Source organism: Cydia strobilella, chromosome 1, assembly GCF_947568885.1.
Source record: "Cydia strobilella chromosome 1, ilCydStro3.1, whole genome shotgun sequence".
Taxonomy (NCBI): Eukaryota; Metazoa; Arthropoda; class Insecta; order Lepidoptera; family Tortricidae; genus Cydia; species Cydia strobilella.
The window spans coordinates 33,964,448-33,987,971 of record NC_086041.1 but is presented as its reverse complement, the minus strand read 5'-3'; the positions used below and the strand labels follow the sequence as shown (position 1 = coordinate 33,987,971).

At 37.7% G+C, this 23,524-nt stretch overlaps 3 protein-coding genes across 3 annotated transcripts in view; 2 read left to right on the top strand and 1 right to left on the bottom strand.

Annotated features, from left to right (window-relative positions):
* Positions 1–285, top strand: part of LOC134745302 (male-enhanced antigen 1) — a 182,407-nt gene extending 182,122 nt beyond the window's left edge. Inside the window, exon 4 of the mRNA XM_063679306.1 lies at positions 276–285. The gene's annotated coding sequence lies outside the window, so the exon portion shown is untranslated. The remainder of the gene's footprint in view (positions 1–275) is intronic.
* The window catches only part of LOC134745124 (magnetosome-associated protein MamJ-like), a 298,423-nt gene that overhangs the window by 144,791 nt on the left and 130,108 nt on the right, over positions 1–23,524 (top strand). The window lies entirely within an intron of this gene.
* Positions 1–23,524, bottom strand: part of LOC134745352 (multidrug resistance-associated protein 1) — a 118,590-nt gene that overhangs the window by 75,763 nt on the left and 19,303 nt on the right. The window contains exons 3-6 of the mRNA XM_063679379.1: positions 6,678–6,944; positions 4,600–4,793; positions 2,455–2,640; positions 833–1,090 (exon numbers count right to left, since the gene is read on the bottom strand). Of these exons, the coding sequence (XP_063535449.1) occupies positions 833–1,090; positions 2,455–2,640; positions 4,600–4,793; positions 6,678–6,944 (905 nt within the window). The remainder of the gene's footprint in view (positions 1–832; positions 1,091–2,454; positions 2,641–4,599; positions 4,794–6,677; positions 6,945–23,524) is intronic.

The window sequence follows — 23,524 nt, the reverse complement described above, 5'->3', positions numbered from 1 at the left end:
CATGTTTTTTTAAAGATTTATTCCCGGGAAAAACAATGACACTTAGTGTCTATATTTTTCCGATAAAAACTGAAAAATACGGGAAAAAAAGAAAATTTCAAAAAGTCCCGAAAAAACGTTTTGATTTTTTCGAGAATTTTCAACCCTTACGGTTGAAAAACTCGGAAGAAATTCCGTTTTTTTCTAAAAGTCATGATGTTTTCAGTTTTATTCGGAAAGTCTTCGCCTTTTATATTATATCTTTCCTAACACTTTTTGAACAGCGTCTTATAGAGAATTTATGAGGTGTGTCTCATAAACATAGTTTTTTCTTTAAATTTGATAAACTACTTAATCATAAATCATAATCATGACGTGGTTCAATTGTCCCCGTCCTACCCTACCTAGGTTGTGCCGTCCGTTGTTTTACCGCGTCATGTACAATCTCGGCACGGTTTGACCACGGCTTCGCTAACACGCCGTATCGTGGTCAAACCGTGCCATGGACAAGAGGCCTTAGGCTGGAAACAGTGCTCGACCGACGGTCAGCGCTGACCGTCGGTCCTGACCAAATCCAATACCAGATCACGCGCGTACCGTCAGCGTAGCTTACGCGCGTTGGCGTAGCGTAGCTGTGCGCGCGTTCATAGACTTGCAAAGATATAGCTACGCCGACCGACGGTCAGCGCTGAGCTGACTGTCGGTGGAGCACTGTTTCCAGCCATACGGTTTTACTTAGTCTGCCCTCGCAAATATAGTCTAGTTTCCGAGTGCATTTTTTCATAGTATTTGCCCTTGATTAAATCATGTAAAAATTCAATATAAAATAAAGACTGTAATATTCGTATCTTACCTTTGCGCATCCACCGACATCAAATTGACAATCTCTCCCACGGTAGACTCCTTTCTGGCCGCATTGGACATCCTCAGCGACTTCCTGTAGATGGCGCTAGTGAGAGCAGTCCTTATTCTCATGCCCACAAGGTACATTCTCGTGAAGTAGTGCGCGAGCAGCATGGTTTGTATGGAGGCGCATAAGAGTAGGGCGACCGCGTAGAGGTAGCCTTTCCATACTGGCGTGTCTTTCTCTCCTATGAAGGCTATTAGGTATCTGAAAAAATAATAATAGTTGTAACAATTTTTTTTTCATGTGAAATTAATCGATCTCTAATGTGGATAACTATGTTAATATTCAGTATTATTATTAGTTTAGGTATATTTGGCCGGCGCACCGCCCAGGCAGGTGTATGGCAGTGGGCTGCCGCTCGGCTCGCACGCTAGTCGTGTCACGTGGCGCTCGCGCAAAATTGAAAATCTGTAGTTCCCGAAGTCTTTACTTGTAATAGTTAGTTAAGATAAACATCCTTAATTTATTGAATATTGGTCACCCAGAAACAATATTAGGAACTGACCTACATATTTTCAAAGGAGTACGGCTGTGGCATACCTACTTTCGTGAGAATCAGACATACTATCTCCGGCTAAAAATGTTTACAGAATCAACGTTAGTAATTCATACATATTTAACTTAAGAATAATAAATCAGTAGGTATATATAGGTACAAAAACTTGTCAAGTGACAACCCCGTGCCGACACTCACAGCTCGGTCATAAAACTGCGGCGCGCAAAGAAGATTCACGGTTCGTGCGCGGTTATAAGTTTCAATTTTGCTTGCAGGCGGCAAGTGTAGGTATAATTTTATACCTAAATCTGGCTTTTGTGGAGTGAATTTTCTGTACGGTAGTACTATTAGTTATTCTGTGCCAATACGCGTGTATAACATGATTCATTAATTTTATCTTAACAGCTTACATCGAAACACTTTACGGGGGACTTTACATGGCGACCCCGTCGAAGCGTTTATTCATTACTGTATTCTTACGTACACTGCTTGTATTGGACTTTTTACTGTCTCTGGCAACAAGAGATCAAACAAAGCCTTGTTATCACTTTACAATACTGTTAGTTACTATACTTACTTGAGCAACTGTGGTGACACGAACATCAACAGATCATTGGATAATTTCAAGGTCGAGCCGAGCAAGAATTGCGGGCCGAACGCCAGACACAAGGCAGGCAGTATGGGTGCGGGTTTACTTTCACTTTCAGGCTTTCGTGCGTTTTTCCCTAGTAATCATACTTACTTAAGCAACTGTGGTGACACGAACATCAACAGATCATTAGCTAATTTCAAGGTCGAGTCGAACAAGAATTGCGGGCCGAACGCCAGACACAAAGCAGGCAGTATGGATGCGGGTTTTGTTTCACTTTCAGGCTTTCGTGCGTTTTTCCCTAGTAATCATACTTACTTGAGCAATTGTGGTGACACGAACATCAACAGATCATTGGCTAATTTCAAGGTCGAGCCGAACAAGAATTGCGGGCCGAACGCCAGACACAAGGCAGGCAGTATGGGTGCGGGTTTTCTTTCACTTTCAAGCGTTCGTGCGTTTTTCCCTAGTAATCATACTTACTTGAGCAACTGTGGTGACACGAACATCAACAGATCATTGGCTAATTTCAAGGTCGAGCCGAACAAGAATTGCGGGCCGAACGCCAGACACAAGGCAGGCAGTATGGATGCGGGTTTTCTTTCACTTTCTGGCTTGAAGTTGACACTGGCCGATGTTTTGCTGTACGTCGCTCGCGTTTCGCTGGAACTGTAAGCAATATTGTAACGTGAGCATAAGCTCATAAGAGCTGGCGCGTGGCGACAGTTTGAATGTAAATGTAGATGAGAGAATAGTAAAGACTTGTAAACTTGTACATAGAGTTGCGTGTTGCGTGGTGGCGATTCCAAAAAATTAGAATTTTATAGTGATTTTTTAACAAGCAGATACTGTTTGCGGTCTGCGAGCGATACTAAAAATTTCCATTTTCCATTCCAAATCGGTTTTCAGTTTTCAACAGAGTGATTCTTGAGGAAGGTTTTAGTGTATAATTTGTAAAGGTTTTGTGTAAATTAGTTAAACTACCCGTGCGAAGCAAGGCCGGGTCGCTAGTTATGTATATATAGATATATGGCCAGATAGATTAAGATTTGTAAAGAAAAAGTTAACTCAAAAGACTAGACAAGATACGACTGAAACGAGTATTAGGCGTGTAAATGATAGACCTTGCTTCCACTCCCACTCCCACCCCCACCGGGAAATCGTATTACACATGAAAAAAAAACCGGACAAGTGCGAGTCGGACTCGCTTACCGAGGGTTCCGTACTTTTTAGAATTTGTTGTTATAGCGGCAACAGAAAATACATCATATGTGAATACTTCAACTATCACGGTTCATGAGATACAAGCCTGGTGACAGACAGACGGAGAGCGGAGTCTTTAGTAATAGAGTCCCGTTTTTACCCTTTGGGTACGGAACCCCAAAAACTAGTAATATTTCATGTAATTTGTTTATTTAGAATGGAAGACACAACAAAGATTATAAATCAACATTAGGTTACTTAACATAATTTTATCTACATAATAAAATTGTATTATTTTTATGAGATAAATAAGTCCTGTTTATGTTGGTATTGAATAACAGTAATTTCTGTTCTACTTAAAGTAATTATTTATTTTAGTTTGAAGTATAGATTTGGCTGCATTTGCTATAACAAGATTATCAGTATAATTTAATTTATGGATCACGTCTTCGCTATTAACCATAGACGATACATAACGCCTTAACCTTTTGGACGCCAATGACCCATATATACGCACCGTAGGTTCAACGCCAAAGACCGATTAATCGGTCACAGACCACAGAGCAACATAAACCTACATGCATATGCATAAAGTTCAATTTCAGTTTTGACACTTCGGTGACGTTGCGCCTGGATGACTGCTTTTATGTTTGACACGGCGTCGAAAAGGTTAAATCTGTCACAACTGACAACGCCTGAGCATTTGACAAAATTAGAGGTCTATCTATGTCATACGAGTACCTGGAGTTTACTTCAATATACCACTCATACACTGTCTAATAAATATGGAGTCATGGCGTACCTGCATGTCGCCCGTATGCTATTTGGTATTGTAAAGATCGCATAAACAGTTCAAATTATCATAAGCTCATGTTAGCAGTGACACACTCTTTGTCCATTACGTGACACAGTTTCATGTAACAGTTTGAAACTTACTGCGTTCTTCAGACAGGGGTACAGAGTAAGTATTATCATGCAGAACGGCCACGCACCGCCCCGCCCCGACTCGAATTACCTCACCCCGCGACAGCAGAATGACGGCAGTTTACCGGCCGCTCAGTACTATTTTTAAGCAACTTGCCGTGCCGTTCACACATAGAAACGCAAGTGATTTTTGATGTATAGCGTGTCCGCGTGTGGTAAAGCGATGTATGTGATAATATACCGACAGGTTACAGAATGATCCCAATATACTTACACCTCCTGTTTCCTCAGCATACGCTCCCAGAACTTGTCAAACTTGGGCACGACCTCCTTGGACGAGTCCGACGGGTTGAGCGCCCAGAGGTCTATTTTTAAGAAACTTGCCGTGCCGTTCACACATAGAAACGCAAGTGATTTTTGATGTATAGCGTGTCCGCGTGTGGTAAAGCGATGTATGTGATAATATACCGACAGGTTACAGAATGATCCCAATATACTTACACCTCCTGTTTCCTCAGCATACGCTCCCAGAACTTGTCAAACTTGGGCACGACCTCCTTGGACGAGTCCGACGGGTTGAGCGCCCAGAGGTCGCTCTCGGTCAAGCTTCTGCGGAACCCGGTTAGGGCTAGGGGGTCGAACCAGCTGAACGTTAGTCGGCTGGGGAACCCTGATGCGCTCTCGGGGCATTGGTTCTAGGCGAATAAATTGGTTAAGTATAAAATGCTGATGTAGAAGCCGTTTAAGTTATACAAATTTACAAATATCTTACACATTGAAAATTTCGTCGCCACGTGTTTAATTATATTTAATTATATTAATTTTATATTGGTTTTGACTAGTATTCTTATTAGCTACTTACCTATTTTAGTTAACATTATTTATAATTATGAACCTCCAAATATTTTTGTTGTTTCTCTGAGTTTGAGGTACAGATTAAGTATTGCATATTTAATATGTCTATATGACTGTTTGGTTACTGAATAAATTAAAAAAAAAACTGTATACGTTTCTCGCAATCGAAGTGAAAAGTAAAGTATACAACTCGGGCATAAATGCCCATTTTATCCTCGACCTATATCGGCCATCGCTTTGTCAGTTATTTATTTGACAGATTGTAATGTTGGAGTAGTGTAAAACAAAGGATTAGTCTGTTTTGTCAGATGATAAAGTACAGTTGTTTACAAAATTAAATGAACGTTTATCATCAATGTTAAGGTGACATTCATATTATTAGCGACATTGAATATCTTGCAAATATACCTATATACAGTGGCAATGAGGGCTACCGCGTTCAATTTCGCCGCTAGGGGCGCTAGTGTAGATGGAGGTCTTTCAAAATGTCAAATGCATAGAAGTTTTGGGGGTTTCAAGCTTTTTTATAGAGAATTTTCACTCCTTATTCATAATTTGTGGTAAATCTTTGTCCATCTTTGATTAATCATGGTAAACAATAGATATAGCTTAATATAAGTTAGTGGTTTAAAAAAGTGCAAACTAAAAATATATCCAAAATAAACATGTTGAAAAAATGGCACATTTAGACGTTAAAATACATTTGTGTATATTAGAACGTATTGATTTTATAAAAATAAGCATAGAAGAATTTTGAGATCTGTTTTTCTGGACGTCCATCTACAGTAGCGCCACCTGGTGAGCACAAAAACGGTAGCCCTCATTGTAACATTGCGATCCAAAAGAGTAAAAAGAACTAAATCATTACAATTTCTTGACGCCTAGAAATCAAAATTTGCCAAGACAAATGAAATCCTGATTTGTTAATATAAAGATTCAAAATACAATGGAATCGAAGACCCGTTTATGGGCCTCTGGACGGCAAAAGGACTCTTATTGACATGTGAGTATCCTGCTACCAAGCTTAACAGCCATTAAAATACCATTGTTGAATTTGAAATTGTTTGCTGTACACCTTGACAGAAAAGGTTTGAATTTCTGAATCTGTGATCTTCTAGAGTTTAGACTTATCTGGAATGAATCTGTTATCTGGAAGGCGCCATTCATTTATTACGTAAGACGATTTTTGCCAGATTTTGACCCCCTCACTCCCCCTATGTAAGAAAAAATAAGAATAGGCCGACCCCCATCCCCCTGTTTTATATTTATCACGTAGAAATTTGAAGGGTCATCGGGTTTGTTTTTATTTAGATTTTCTAAGAAACAATTCTAGGAACTTTAATTTTGTACCTGCAAAAGTACAAAAGAAGACTTTTGGAAATAATCAACTTTAGGAACAATACTTACTAATATTAATTAATTGGAAACCACCATTTTTGTGGATTGACACCTCGAAAGATAATCAAAAAATAAACATGTAAGTATTATTAATTAATTGGGTATGTAGGATTAGTTATTCTGTGACGGATGCACACGCTCTTAGAAGTATGATCTTTACTAGCGCATTTTTGTGATCTTACGTAAGAACTATCGAGACTCCCTCCCGCCCCCCGTAAAAAAAATAAGACACGGTCGACCTTCTCCCCCCCAAATCAATCAACCAAGTTGCCTTACGTAACAAATGAATGGCGCCGAATGAAATACAGTAGCATTTAAATATTTACCTTCTCATATTTGTACGGCGTATCTCTAGGCGCTAAGTCGGCAAAGCAGTTGAGTATAAACATGACTACCGCCAATATGTAGTACAGGCAATAACTGACGAACGCATATTGTACGTTCTCGTCATCTCTTTTCTGGTTGTGTAGGAAAATTTCAGACCGCAGTTGGGGAATGCCGGCTATAGCTAGGAATAGCCAGAAGAAGAATAGGACCCCTGATGCTCGCATGCCGTATTTTCGGTTGTAATATAGTAGTGTTGCTGATAAACTCTGGAACAAAGAATAGGCTAGATGACAAATTTTTATTAATGGTATCAATCGATCAGGTTTGTTTTTAGGGTCAAATGTCTATATGTGACCCATTGCATTAACGCAATCAATACAAAAGTCAGAAATGATAGTCAAAGCCCGACAGTCGTACTTCACTCGCGAAACGCTTCTAACAAAACGATAAGTGAACGTGACGTCAAGTTCACTGAGAGCCCATTTTGAATGTATGGACAAAATAAGAAAATTGCGTTTTTGTCAGTGAAATATTGCGTTTATGTATACAGTTGCAGTACAATATTTTTTTGGATAAAATGTAAGAAATCGAATGGTACCCTTACTTTTTTCCTTTTTGAAAATCGAAAAATTACATATATTTTGAAACTTTCAATTCTTGTATTTTTGTATTATTTCCATATATTATTTTAATATCTACATTATTGTGATAAATTGCTCATTTGCTTTCTATGTTACTACGTTACTAGATTTTGTTATAAAATTCAACATGTGTCATAATCCCTATTATTGATATCATAGAGTAACTTTAGAGCGGTACTGTCATAGTAAATTTTGTAACCCCAGTAAATTCACTGCCATCTGTCGACACACTCTAAAACTAAAAATAAATATTTATAAAAATACGATAAAATGTATTTAAATATGGATAAATGATTTTTTTATTTGCATTAATTATTTTTATATGATTTTGACCCATGTTCTTTCACTGGTATGCGTTAAAATTATAAATAACAAACGAAACAGTCAACGCCCTCTATACGAGTGTAGGCCAAAACTAGTGGCGCCATCTGATCGAAAATCAAATTTTCGTGATTTTCGAGGCACGTTTTTTCCTTAGACTGTATCCATCTATTACGGAGTTATATCTATCTTTGTTGATATTAATTATCATTAAGTTATTATTACTATAGAGAAGTCATACCAAACAATGAAATAGTAGCAAACGCAGTTTTTTGTGTAATGCAACGGAACCCTTCGTGCGCGAGTACGACTTGCACTTGGCCGGTTTTTTTAAAACAACATGCTTAAATTACATGAAACTTGGCATTACGTAAAGTTATTTACGTAACATATGTCTATGTCTGGTACTAGTTTTCGTCGCTAAAAATTGTTAGGTATACAAAAAATAGAGCGATTAGATGATTTATATATAAAACTTGATGAATGTAGTAATGTTAACCCTTAAATGCATGATTTTTTGTATAACTTTTTAATAAATTGAAATAGATGTGTCATGCTGTATAAAAGTAATAAATGTGATTTTGGATAGCTGCATATTGAGCCACGGACCATCAAATATACGATGCATATATACATCATTATGCATTTAAGGGTTAAGTTTTTATAGTTGCCCAATTTCACAGTAGACGTCGCTGTACTATCGGCTACAGTCAGGCAAAAAAGAGAAGAAATTAGAAAGTGGCAACACTGTAGTGTCGTCACTACAGTGTTGCCACTTTTTAATTTCTACTCTTTTTTGCCAGACTGCACTTCGCGCTGGTAAGATTTTTCTACGGCCCCTTAAAATATATAGTAAATTTGGTTTCGGAATAAATGAGAGAACTTATTACCCTAGAGGGCAAGAGAAATAGGACTGGGTTTTGTCCGGCCGACTCTAATAACTATTATGTCAAAAAAAGAATACATGAGTTTTTAGGGTAAAGAGAAATAAGGCCGGACGGGCCGACTAATAAATACGTTAAAAAATAGGAATAAATGAGTTTTTAGGGTAAAGAGATGATGATGGTAAAGACGCTACAACTAATTTTGACAGACCCGATGACAAGTCCGACTTACAAAGTAATAGGGTCCCGTTTTAACTTTTTACCCTTAGCGTACGGAACCCTAATAAGAGCGTAACTTCTATTCTATTGTATAGGAGCTGCTTTCTGGCGGCGGTTTCATCTGACTCTTAACCCCTTACTGCATGTAATAAAAAAAACCGGCCAAGTGCGAGTCGGACTCGCGCACGAAGGGTTCCGTACCATTACGAAAAAAAAACAGTAAAAAAATCACGTTTGTTGTATGGGAGCCCCATTTAAATATTTATATTATTCTGTTTTTAGTATTTGTTGTTATAGCTGCAACAGAAATACATCATCTGTGAAAATTTCAACTGTCTAGCTATCACGGTTCATGAGATACAGCCTGGTGACAGACGGACGGACAGACGGACAGCGGAGTCTTAGTAATAGGGTCCCGTTTTTACCCTTTGGGTACGGAACCCTAAAAATTGCTTAAATTCAAATTTTAATAGATGTCAATAGAGTTGAATATCATATCCGTCATATGGCTGCATATTCAGTAGAGTTAAGTTGGAAAATGATTTGTTTATACTTTATAGCAATCATTTTAGTAGACATGTCAAGGCCGTTAGAGATCCGCTTACTTGCGCCTGCGCTGCGGTCAAACTGACAAGTTTTTAATCAAGGCACCAGAGAGCGTGACGCCACTGTAGTTTTTCTTGTAATTACATAAATAACCTGGCGATATAATGACTTTAATGTTTACTTATACTATGATAGTGGAAGGGCAAAAGTTTATTTGTGTGATGAGCATGACTTAGCGTTTCTGAGAGGTAGTAAAATAATATGTATATTTAAATTTTTGATTCTCATGAGATACAGCCTGGTGACAGACAGACGGACAGTGGAGTCTTAGTCAGGGACCGGACAACCCTTTCCGCGATAAAACCCTTTCAATGGGCGACACTTAAACACGGCTAACACATTGAAAGACTTTCCCTATTGAACTGCAAGCCCATTCATACCCTTACCTTTGACTAACCCTTACCGAAAAGCTAACCAAAAATAAGGCTAGCTCTTAATAAGGGTTACCCTTATCTTTAAGCGCTTTTTATAAAGGTTTCCCTTTGCGTGAAAGAGACAGAATTAGTATATATCTACGGTAGTGTATGAAAGGGAAAGAAAATACGTGTCTAGTCAAAGAACGCCGCCGTCGCCGCCGACGATCGCTCGGATTCGAAGTAATGTGTGCTTTATGAACAAGGTAGACGACTTAAATTAGCACGCTTATATGCTAAAAGGGAAGCCCTTTATAAGGCTAACCCTTATAAGCAATATGCAAGGTGTTGGTGAGCGGATGATAAGGGTTTTGTAAGGGTATTTGGGCTACCGGTTACTCAAATGTGGTAGCTTTATATAAGGGTTTTTAAAACCAAAACAAAAGGTTTCGTCTGGCAAAGGGTATGGTGAGTTAAGCCTTATGCAATACCCTTATAAAACCCCGATAAGGGATAGCGGGCCGGTCCCTGGTCTTAGTAATAAGTCCCGTTTTACCCTTTGGGTACCGAACCCTAAAAACAGGTTAAACAACGGGTCTTGAATAAATCTGACGTATAAATGTGATAAAACTGATAAATGGCATGCAAGTCATGCATCCTATACGGTAAAACATGCTCTCCTGTTTTTTATTGCCATGTAACAATCTTGATTATTTTCGTTCGCTTCGGAGCAAATGATTGGCATCTTGACTAGGCACCCTGGATATCATCATAGAGTAACTTATACTAGAGCGGTACTGTCATAGTAAATTTTGTAACCCCAGTAAATTTACTGCCATCTGTCGACACACTTTACAACTAAAAATGAAGATTTATAAAAATACGATAGAATGTATTTAAATATAGATAAATGATTTTTTTTATTTGCATTAATTATTTTTATGATTTTGACCCATGTTCTTTCACTGATATGCGTTAAAATTGTTAAATAACAAACGAAACCGTCAACGCCATCTATACGACTGTAGGCCAAAACTAGTAGCGCCCTCTGAGCGAGAATCAAATTTTCTTGATTTTCGAGGCACGTTTTTTCCTTAGACTGTATCCATCTATTACGGAGTTATATCTATCTTTGATATCATCGAAAAATACAGTCTACAAACACGATTTATTTGAATTTGGTTTTTCTTTGATATCAACTAGTGTTTAGTAAGTTGGGTGTTGGGTACCTGCGACAGAATTTTTAAGTGTAAGTTCGGCTTTGCAAGCCATATTAGAGCTCACGCTTGTAATTAGCTAGGGTCGCCGTTGCCGATTACGGCATTCGGATAGCTATATATATATATATATATATATATATATATGTCGGAGAATGACTGAATTGTGCCATCTATTGCCTTTCATAGGCGTTATCGCGCAATCTTTGACAAATAGAGCAAACTAGGGTGTTACAGTACACTTGAGTGGCGTTCGACGCAGTTGTTCCGCCAAGTCGTCATAGAGTGCGCTGCCGCTGCGGCGCTGCCTAAACAATAGAATCCAGAACAATTGAAGTGAGGCTGTCAATCAATCTGCTGATGAGCACGAACGGGAGGAGATGACGACGTTGGCGGTTCCTGGGTCTAATCCACTGGTTTGCTTTGGATAAGAAATGTAACGTGCTGTGATTTGTAAACAGTCTTGTGTAGTAAAGGCTGTGAGTTGAATATCGTATTTCATTGAAAGCCCTCGTCATCCACGATTGAAGGTTCTGATGCGCTGCCGATAGTAAGATACGCCCACGATTCCGACATCAGAAGTGGCCGAACACATGGAATTCGCTACGGAATTCCTCATGGAAGCTTCGATTTGCCAAATGAAGGTGGACTGAAGGTCCCAAAAAAAAACTACCGTTATTGAAAATCCCTGACATTCCTTGAGTCAAGAGTTTTTAAACCTAAGAAAATGATGAAATCTCATGCTGTTGCTGGTGGAAAACAAAGAAATAATGTGAAGGAAAATATTTGAAGTGAAATGACAGTTGACATACTTATCTGATATTTTGCATTACTTTTATGTTATGTTGTGTGAATTTTCGTGGAAATGTTGTTGTTAATGTTGTAAATCTAAAACACGTTTACAGTCCTTTACACCAAGGAGAATGAAGATAGTTGCTGCGAGACCGGAGAGGAGCTGCGGTTTCTCAAACGTGGGTGCCTTAGTTTGTTTACAGAAGCTGAGATGAGCTGCATATTTACTGGTCGTCAGACTGTTACTGAAAGTTGGAAATCGCGTAAGTTGCTTCCATCCTTTTATGATTTGTTTCGGTTGAGTGTACCACACAAAGCCAGCGCGATGGGTTCTATTTAGGAAAATATGTGACTCGATGGAAATAGATACGAGATACTCTAGCCCTTGTGGTCAGATTGTATGTAAAGAAATTTGTTGTGTTGACTTTAAATAAATTGTTAAGACAGTGTATTCTGTGGGAGGATGTTTAACTGATTTCTGGGCAATAGGGCATGTAATACCGTCTAATCGTCATAATTTGAATTGCTTATAGCAAAATGCTCCTTAACATTTTTTTTTTGTGGATTCTTACGTTTTCAATTTGTGTCGTGGACCAATAATATTATCGTGTAAAGTTACAGCGCCACGAATGATTAGTTTCGAACACACTGTCAATAAAATTTTCTTGCCTTTTAGTATGATTTCTCTTTTGCTAGCTTGTGTCTATGATGAAGGCGTGTGTGTGATATTTTTGGATATGAAGTTTATTATTAAATTGTAAAATGGGACTTAATCGCGTATTTAAGTTTTAAGGTTTACAGCTGACGAAGAAGTTTATGGTTGTTGATGGATAGTTTCGACTTAATTTTAATCAGGTGCATCCTTTATGATTACTTAAAATGACTTGACGTCCAAAATTCACTGGTCAAAACGTACTGACAATAAATTCATGACACGTACCAAGCGTTAAAATTGTGTTTCTATTTGAATAACCTAAATGGTGAGTTTAACCCCATCGAAGTCGAAGGATGTTTGCGATGTAGGTATATCTGTCAAGATCAAGATGTCAATAAATTTTGAGAGTTAATTCAATTAATTATAATACACGTGTACGCAATACACGGTCGTCGTGAACGCTGCTCGCACTATTAGTGCTTGAGAAAGGAGACCTAGGCTCTCCGAAACATGTCGCGCGAGTGACTAAAACACAAGTGTCTAAATCGTGAAATTAGTTAATGTTAGTATGTCTCACAACAGTTTAAATCCGATTAATAATAATGAAGTAAATTAAAATCCATTTTGAGTTAGATTTGATACTACTGACTATAGATGTGTAACGGACAGTTATTAATTTGACGTACTTATCATTCAATGGGTTAATATAATATTGCATATTGCATGAACAATACTAGCTATAGCATGGATGTAAATAAAGGGAGGTAGATATGGCACCAGGCGCTTGATTGTGAGCCATCAAATATAGGTTCCTGAACCTATATTGTGTAAGTCGTACGGCTGACGCCAATGTGTCAGGATTGTCACAATCATCTACTAAATATTGCCTGCATTTTAGTTTTGTCAACTATGAAAGTCACGCGTCTAATTATTAATAAAAGGTCATTGACCTATAGTTGGTCAAACCAAATTGTCAGTAAATAAGAACAAAAGAAACTATACTCATCCTTTTCTTTTGGGTGCTAGTACTAGTGTACGGCAAAGATAGTATGATTCTCTCTGTCTATGTTTGAAATGAGACAGTCCTTTGACAAACTATAAGTAAGCAGTTTGAGAAGAATTTTATTGGTTGATCTGTCAAGACATGATAATAGATTATGGGAATAGATTTCTTTACGTATACCGCTTTTGGTTATATGACGTTGACATACAAGACAAAACGTGAAGTTCATGTCCCTTTCAAAATAACAGCAGCAGTGAAATAATAGGTTGTTGAGTTATTGGAGAGGCTCATCACATGAGTTGGCGGTCGTAACCGGAACCTGAGTTGTCCAGAGGGCGTTTGAGGGCTGGGTGCTAGAGAGAACACCGTCCTATTCGTAACTGCAATTCAAGGAGGTTTCGGACCGGGCGATGAGGTTAGCTGTGTGATGGAACCAAATGTGTTGTCTGTTGTAAAGCCAAGATGTTGGAACTGTTATTTGGAAGTTGGTGTTGACTTTATGTAGGCATTGGTTGACGCATAGCCAAGATGTTGGTACTGTTATTTGGAAGTTGGTGTTGACTTTATGTAGGCATTGGTTGACGCATGCGAAAAGAAATTAGTTGCCAAATAAAAACTGACAAATGAAAAATTTACTGGTAAAATGTATAATGCACAAATTGGCACATTTTCTTTTTTTTTAGTTTTTCGCTCGGATCTCAAAGATGTGTTTTAGATATGTCACACGAGTGCATCTAAAAGTTAATAAAACACATAATGCGACTGTTTAAAAAAAACATGTTATAAATTATTGTCTTCCTTAAATGTGTAGGCTACGACAGGATGCATACAGTTTTGACGTGTTACTTAGTATTCTTCGGTAGAAAGCAGCAAAAATGAGACTATTGCAAAAAAAGGAGAGTAACGCTTTCTCTATAACACCTATTGATAAGTCAAGAAGGCTATCTCGTTCTGTCTTGGTATTATTATTTCTGTCATGCATATGCTTTATGGTTAGTGTGAGGACTAAGGAATAAAATCTCTATCTTGTCAATAGCGATAATTCTTGACTACTATTATTACGGAAGTTATGGAACTAGTACAAAAGTTGTTCGTAGCACTACTCTTTACAGATTACGATATTCCTTATGATCTTTACGAAATCAGCTGTCGATGTTTAATGAATAGAGACGAACGCATTTAATATTAATTTTGTTTTATTGTTTGGAGATAAAGAAATAAGCAAACTTTTCAGTATAGCGGTCTGATTTAAAATAGAAATTCTGTCACTAGTACGTGTTACACTAGGTTCTCGTATTGGCATACATCGCATACATTGTAAAACAGGTTGTGAACTCCTTTACTTTATTGATTTCATGCATGTTCAACCTTTTTGGACCTTTCAGAGAGCTCTTTGGTTTTTGAAGTATTGTGTCATGATCGTGTGCGTCAGGTAAAGTCATGTCAGTGTGTAAATATCACATTAATTTCTTGTTTTTTTCTTAATAAAAATTATAAAAGCGGTTTTCCTCGATGAACAAAAATACAATGTGGTTTACGTAGAAAGCACTACCTACTGGAATTACGCGATAATATAATATTTATTATTTAATTCTTAACAATATACATTGTGTGTAATATTACAAGTTCGTACAAAAGGAATAAAATAGAGAAGTTTGTTTGAATAGTAAAGTAAACGGAATGCAATTTTGGTACGTATTTACGATTTGGTATGATTTTCGTATTCGAAATTCGTATAAGTAAACTGTAGTCCTATTCTAAAACTTGAATAAAAGCTACGTGTCGATTAGTTACATGCTATTTTGGCAGGAATTAATGATTGATTGTGTTTAGGAATACACAAATAATGATGACAGAATTTAATCAAAATATTCAGGTTATGTTATAAATCTGGTTTGAAATCAATTGACCTGGCTCAACGGTTTTTATAGGCGGCAGATATATGTTAACGAACTTACCAAACATTTTAACCATGAGATAACGGAGACGATACACGTACCTACACGCATTTCGGGTGAGAGGCCATTGTGCATGCGGTTATCTTTATAAACCAATTTAATCGGTTTTCTGTGATCGTAGGTAGCCAAAATTTTGAGGTAATGATTATAATGGCAAACAAAGCTGGATCAAGGTATCAACGAAATCAAATAAGAAAATCTATGAGTGGGAACACTAAATTTTTAGGGGATACTTAACGTTTAAGTAATGATTAGGTACGCAGGTAATGTTCATAAAAGCAATAAAATATGGAAAACCATTTATTATGGAGACCTCAATACAAGATGTGTTTCAAATAAGAGAAATCAATAAATTGCTCTGATATTTAGATTAAGGTAATATTTGTAAGGCTTGACAATTTAAAAGTGCTTGTTGCTAGGCAAATTTGAATAAAGAATATTTTGACTTGACTGTATCTCTGTGTTAGGTTCATTTAGAAGCTAGTTTGCATCTTTATGGTAATATTATTTTAACGCTGTTTGGATGGTTGCATTTAAAGTCTCATAATGAATTGTTCGAGATGTGTCTACCCCATACCCCATTTCCGATGAAATATGGCCTGATTGAATATGGTGATACTACTGATGCTGAACTGGTTCATTCACAGCCATGATCTTGTTAGTGTTATTATAAGAGTTAAATTCATGGCCTTAATTGTTTGCTTGTCAGTATTCAAAAGTTATGGAAGAACTTACTTTGGTCAGGTAAGCCGAGCAATGAGCTTAGATACCTCAGATTGTTGTATTCTGTCCGCAGATGTATGCAGTGAAGCATACAATGTCAGGATGCCGTGGTGGTGCAGATGAACTGCGTGCTACAGACTCTTTTGGAAGAAGAAGGAATCTGATCTTCGCTCCAGTCTATACCAGTGAAAATCACGAAGGAGGATAATGTACGCAGGGACGCGTACAATGTCAGAGTTGGCCGTGTCGGAGAATGACTGAATTGTGCCATCTATTGCCTTTCATAGGCGTTATCGCGCAATCTTTGACAAATAGAGCAAACTAGGGTGTTACAGTACACTTGAGTGGCGTTCGACGCAGTTGTTCCGCCAAGTCGTCATAGAGTGCGCTGCCGCTGCGGCGCTGCCTAAACAATAGAATCCAGAACAATTGAAGTGAGGCTGTCAATCAATCTGCTGATGAGCACGAACGGGAGGAGATGACGACGTTGGCGGTTCCTGGGTCTAATCCACTGGTTTGCTTTGGATAAGAAATGTAACGTGCTGTGATTTGTAAACAGTCTTGTGTAGTAAAGGCTGTGAGTTGAATATCGTATTTCATTGAAAGCCCTCGTCATCCACGATTGAAGGTTCTGATGCGCTGCCGATAGTAAGATACGCCCACGATTCCGACATATATATGGGTGCTAACATTTAAAAAAAGTTGCCAATTGGCAATTATTGAACCTAAGTAGCTCCAAAAGTTGCTAAATTTAGCACTTTAGTTTGTAATTTGGGCATTGGCAACAATGAGATGTCATGTTAACGGTACTGCGGCCGTAGCACGGTCGCATTTTTATCACATGTCAGTTGTCACCATGCCTGTAAACTTTCCAACAAGTATGTAAGTGCGAAAGTGACAGGCATAGTGACAGGCGATAAAAATGGAACCATTGCTGCCACCGTTGGTTTGTGCGAATAACTCCCTCGTTCGGCGATCGGAACGACACGGTGGCATGTCGAGTCACTGCCCTATTGAATTGGAAACCTCGGAAAAGGCCGGCTACCGAACAGTAGCCATTGTGCCAAACCACAGAATAAGTTAATAGCACAGTACCTATTTTATATAGAATAGCAACGCATGTAAATTGCAACAGATTGATTGAATTTTATTGCAATTATTATGCCATGTCCTTACATTAGCTTACCCATGTAAGCAGTACAAACGTACATACTGCTAATCAATTTCAGTAAATATCAACTTTTTCTTGAATTGTTTTGCCACAGTTTTATGTTCGATTGTTCGCCTCGCCACTGTTGCCCAATTCATTCTGGATAGGGTGAATGGAATAATAAGCGCTGGTGGCCTAGCGGTAAGAGCGTGCGAGTTTCAATCCGGAGGTTGCAGGTTCAAACCCCCGGCTCGTACCAATGAGTTTTTCGGAACTTATGTACGGAATATCATTTGATATTTATACCAGTCGCTTTTCGGTGAAGGAAAACATCGTGAGGAAACCGGACTAATCCTAACAAGGCCTAGTTTCCCCCTCTGGGTTGGAAGGTCAGATGGCAATCGCTTTCGTAAAAACTAGTGCCTACGCCAATTCTTAGGTTTAGTTGTCAAGCGGACCCGAGGCTCCCATGAGCCGTGGCAAAATGCCGGGATAACGCGAGGAAGATGATGAGGGTGAATGGAATATAGCATATAAAATATTAGGTACAGGTAAACAACATAAGAAGCGGACTTGATAGGGCCGATATATGTACGTCAAGTGTAAAAATATGGATGCATAAATCATACTCAAAAATATTTCCCATAGCTCTTATGTCAGTGAATTAAGTACTATGGGACATATTTTTGAGTAACTTGTATGCACCCATATTTTTACACTTGACTGTACAATGTAGAATGTACCTGTAAAGGTCCTGCTGAAAAACAATAATTTTTTTATTTTTTATTTTATGAAATAGGAGGCAAACGAGCAGACGAATCACCTGATGGTAAGCGATTACCGCCGCCCATGGACACCCACAACACCAGTAAAGTGAGTGTGTGTGTAATCTTTACGCGCGAAGTAAAACTTCATTGACGATGACGTTTATCGCTATGTTGGCACTTTGAGAGTGTCCTACCCATATAACCATTCCGGTCGCAGAATCATCAAAGTAGTAACTAAATGTCAGTTGTGTCGAAACGGTGTCGTAACAGTTACTACACTTTGCGACTGTGTTCAGTTTTGGTTACTTAGTGTGGTCGCCGTGTCTACACTTTCCGGTAACAAGGTGTCGAAACAGTGTGTGCACTTTGCGTTCAGTTTGTGACACAATGTGTCAAATCTGTACACAATGTGTCGTAACGGTTACCGAACTGTGTCGAAACATTGTGACAGCAAATGACAATATAAAATACGCCTTGAAAACCAAGGTTTGTCAAACTGTACCATTAGTGTCTCGTGTGCTCGTAATGCTAGTAAGTCATCATGAGCAATCCAAATGATAATAACCATATAAACGCTTGTCAACATTTTACAAAAAAGTGGGAATATTAAAAAAACCGGCCAAGTGCGAGTCGGACTCGCGCACCGAGGGTTCCGTACTTTTTAGTATTTGTTGTTATAGCGGCAACAGAAATACATCATCTGTGAAAATTTCAACTGCCACCACGGTTCATGAGATACAGCCTGGTGACAGAAAGACGGACAGACGGATAGACGGACAGACGGCCAGACGGACAGACGGACCGCGGAGTAGTAATAGGGTTCCGTTTTTACGTTTGGGTACGGAACCCTAAAAATTTACAGAAAAAAGATATTTTATTAAAATAGAAGAAAACTAATTTCAGTAGTTTTGAAAATCGTCCCCCAAGGTGGAGAAAAAGGGGTTGAAATCAGTTTGTATTTTTAGAGTGCTGGACTTGAATCTTTGTATAAAGGCATATTACTTATTAGAATACAAGAAAAGTAATTTCAACGTTTTTAAATATTCATCCCCTAAAAGAGTTAAAAGGGGGTTAAAAGTTTGAATTCATTACCATTTGTAATGAATTCAAACTTCTTAGAAAGGCATTATTATATAAGATTACAAAAAAGTTATTTCAACGTTCTTAAAAATTCAACCCTAAACCTTTTAGGGTTAAAAAGGGAATGTAAGTTTATATCTAACATTTTCAACCCAAAGGTACCACATTGTCGCTTGTCAATAAGGTTGATTTCAAATTGAAGCTGTATGGAAATAGCGCCTTATTGACAACCGACAATACCATTTCCATTGAAAGTGGCACATAAGTGGTACAAGTTTTTTTTTAAGCTAGGAACTTGAAACTTGGTAAAAGGGCATTAGGTACATATATTAAAATAGACGAAAACTAATTTTTCAAACATTTATTCAGCAAACACTTTTTCATGTCAATTTTTACAAGCAAAAATTAAAAGAAACAATTACAAATATGGAATCAATAAAATATTCAATACTTTGTTAGATATGTATTCATTCTAAATATCAATTAAAAAAAAAACTAATAAAAATATACAAACAACAGAAAAATACTAAAATTGTTTAGAGATGTAAAAGTCTCTAGGTGTCAGAGATATAATATACATTATAAAAAAACGATCATTGTATCGGGAGCGAACATTTACTTTAAATAACGGACTAAACATATTCTAAGGGATTTGAGAGGGATTATATCGAAAACCTTTTTTTTTTTCAGTTGAAACTTCGTAGTTTTTGACAGACAAATCTCATGCGTTGTATAATTATTAACAAATGATTAACTGTCACTGTCCCTATGCTTTTGCTGCATAATGTTCTATGCTCATATAACCACCAACACCAACAAATCCACGTGAACGAAGTCGCGGGCAACAGCTAGGCAACATTATATCGTTGTCGAGAACCCAACAACATTTTTTTATTTTCCTCCGTCAACACTACTGACCACGGCATGCCTCTTACACTTTGAGAATATCTGAAAACAAATAAACACAAGGAGCCATTTTGCAAATCCAGTAACTTCGTTACTACATTCGGTCACGCGCCGACATGTGCCTATACAGTGTCTACACAGAGTCGTAACATTGCGACCACTTTGTGACTGGAATTTTTCGCAGACTTAAACCATATTTTTACATCATAATTAACAAGTTTAGTAGTATGTAAAGCGTTATTTTTATTATTTAAGTATAGTATACGCATCGGAGTACTAAAAATGCACCAAATACTGTAGTTATGAACACATACATTGAGAAGTAAATAATTTAATTTTTGGCTAAACTAAAATAATGTGGTGGCGCGTTGATAAAATTAACCTTAGTTAATCAAATCACTCGAGCAGTTTAATTTCCCATAGTAATTTAAGCCCTATTGCAATATAAATGCAAATAATAAATACTTATGTCTTGTTAATGCTCTTTAGCGATGGCGTTTTAATGTATGTCATTTATTTTTATTTAAGTATATTTCCATCTGACAGTTCCCATTTCAAACGAACAAAATGAACGATTGAACGAATGATTTTGGGATAACTAGTCGCAAACTGGTAATAATGTGTGCACACCGCGACGACACTTTGTGACCAAAATGTGTCTGTGTCGAGCCTTCCCCATTCTGGTAACGACAACGTAACGGCGACCACACTGCGACCGATTTTGTGACTGGAAAAGACGGTGTCGACGCAGATGTGTCTACACCGTGTCGTAACGGCGACCGAAAATGGTTGTATGGGTATTGTGCGTGTGTCACTACTGAGCGTTACTTCCGTCAGGAAAAAAATCTGAGTTACCCTCTAGTCGCGCCTAAAGAAGTTTTACTTAAAAAATATATATTATGCAATCTGCTTCTTTCAGCCATTCTGATCATGATAAAAAAATTTTTTAAACCTACCTACTGGATTTACCGTTTGTGTGGTTTTACACAACCATGCTAGTACTTATATTTTTGTCAGCACATTGTCTCATTGCCACCAATTGATATGATCACTCACTCACTCACTCACTCACTAGACGAACAGTTAAAATCTACTTCGGACTCGATGTTCGAGAAAAAACTTAAAACAGATATTGTTGGACATGGCGTGCTACAGAGTCGACGAATTCATTCACTGCTACAAGTCACTGACCCATCTACAAAATTGTTGAATCTGTGATGTACCTATTGTAATTGTATGATATTATCTAATGTACCTAATAATAATGTATAGTATAGAATAGGAATAAGCAAAATTGACATGTAATTTTTTTATATTTTTATCAATAATTTATCTATCTATCTTTAAACCGATTTAATACGACTAAACTCTGATTTGTAATTAGATTCCAAAAAACTAACCTCACTCAGATCCTTTTTCTTTCGTAATAATGGAAAATATGTAAAGAAGTAAACTCAAATTTCCCTTTTGCGTACTCTAGCATTTAAAATAAATTAAGATGTATCCTTTTAGCTTTGTTTAGTTTCTTAAAACATACGGAAAAGAGAAAAAGTGAGGTTAGTTGGGAAAAAAAAAACGCAAGTAAGGCCTCATCTTCACAAAGCCTTCGCTTACGATGTGATGTAGGCTATAGTGTGTACCAAATGATGCGTGTATATCAAATGATATCATATCACAGTCATAATAAATCGCCCGAGTCGGTTTTCGAACTATGACCTCCGGGTTTGCAAGCCGCACGGCTATCAGTCCTCAACTACTTACATTTTAACTTCACATAAACACTATGTAAACAGCATTTCTAAAGTTGAACTGCGGTGAAATATCTCTTGTATTAAGAACTGTGTCACAACAAGTACCGTTGCGGTTTGACAACTGATGCGAAACGAGTCAATCTATCTTTGATGACCGCGGAACCAATGGAAAAAAAAAATCGAGAATAAAAATAGATCCATTTGTTGAGTAGGTACACGGTGTAGTATATAATAAAATAGGCAATAAGCGTAAGACGCCTAATAATTGTAATTTAAGGAATGAGTACTTTAAATTTGTGGCCCCGCCCGACGGTGTAGAGTACACCATTGACGTATTTTGACCGTTTATGGGTTTTAATGCAACGAGATAAGGTCTACCGCTGGCCAGTCAAGGGTGTCATACAACTCATACAGTACTATTAAAGGGTGTATACTACGGTCGATAATCGTTGTTACGTTCAATAAAGATTAAAAGACGTGCCGCTCTAGCTAGGGGACAAGATGCCTTTTTTTTGCGTAAATGATATCGAAAACGTGTTGATCGTGTGCGCTTTACGGTACTATATTGCATTGTTTGGAAAGAATGAGTGAAAGAAGGCTAACAAAGAGAGTGTATAAGGGAGAAGTAAAAGCGGGAGTTGGAAGAGGTAGACCTCGGCGGACTTTCTCTGATCAGAACGGGGAAATCCTGAAGAAAGGCCAGGTCAAGAGCACCCTAAACCGGTTAGCGTGTATGAAGAATGTTATGAAAGTGAAGGAAGCGAAAGATTAGGTAGATGTCGGTATCGTACAAGTGGAAATCCGTGATCTCTGCCTACCCCTCCGGGAAATAGGCGTGATTATATGTACAGTCGAAGGTAAAAATATCGATCCAGACAAATGTCTCAAAAATATGGAACACGACTTTATTGTCTATTTTATTATTATTGTTTATTATTGTCTTTCAGCATCTCGACAGAAACTCCGTCATACCCTGCAGCCTTCCCTGATTTCATTCCTTTCAACGCTTTCACAATTTCATCCATGCTAATACTATCTTCGTTCTCCGACACGTTTTCAATGCTTTCATTCAACTCCGAAATTGACGTGCTTGCCTCCTCTTTATCAAACAAACTTTCAAAATACTCTTTCCATCTTTCTAAAATGCATTCTTCCTCATTCACTAATCTTCCATTCTTGTCTTTTATTGACTTTAGCTCAGAATTCTGGGTGTTACCCCTGGCTAAACGAACGGACTTCCAGAAAAACTTTATATTTGTTTGGAAATCTTGAGAGAGCCTTTCTTCCATTTTATCTTTCTGTTCGTCTTTCTTTCTGTCTACTAATTCCTTTACTAACACTTTCATTCTTCTATAATGCTTTTTCGCTTCACTGACTTCGTCAAATGAAGCCGTGTGATTTCTTTGGTTAGCTCTTGTGGCTAACCAATCCAACCACAACTTTTTCTTCTTACACACTGTTTCTTGCACTTTTTTATCCCACCAAACATTCTTCTCCTTTTTTCCTTTGTGCCTCTTCCTTACTCCACATACTCCACTAATATATATATTTATGCCCTTGACTGTACAATATACAGTAGAATCCGTATATAATGACATCGAAGGGAAGGGAAGGGTGACAAACACGTCATATTAAGCGGATGTCATATAAAGCATAGTTAATTAACTTCTTATTTTTGTTAATGTTTTCAAATAAATTTCAAATTCCTTTGTGAGAGATGAGTTTTATTAACCTTGCAACAATTATCAACTTGTCACTGAGAATAAAAACTAAAACAACTTACACGCCACGCACGCACTAAACGTCTTCGCAGGGAAAGA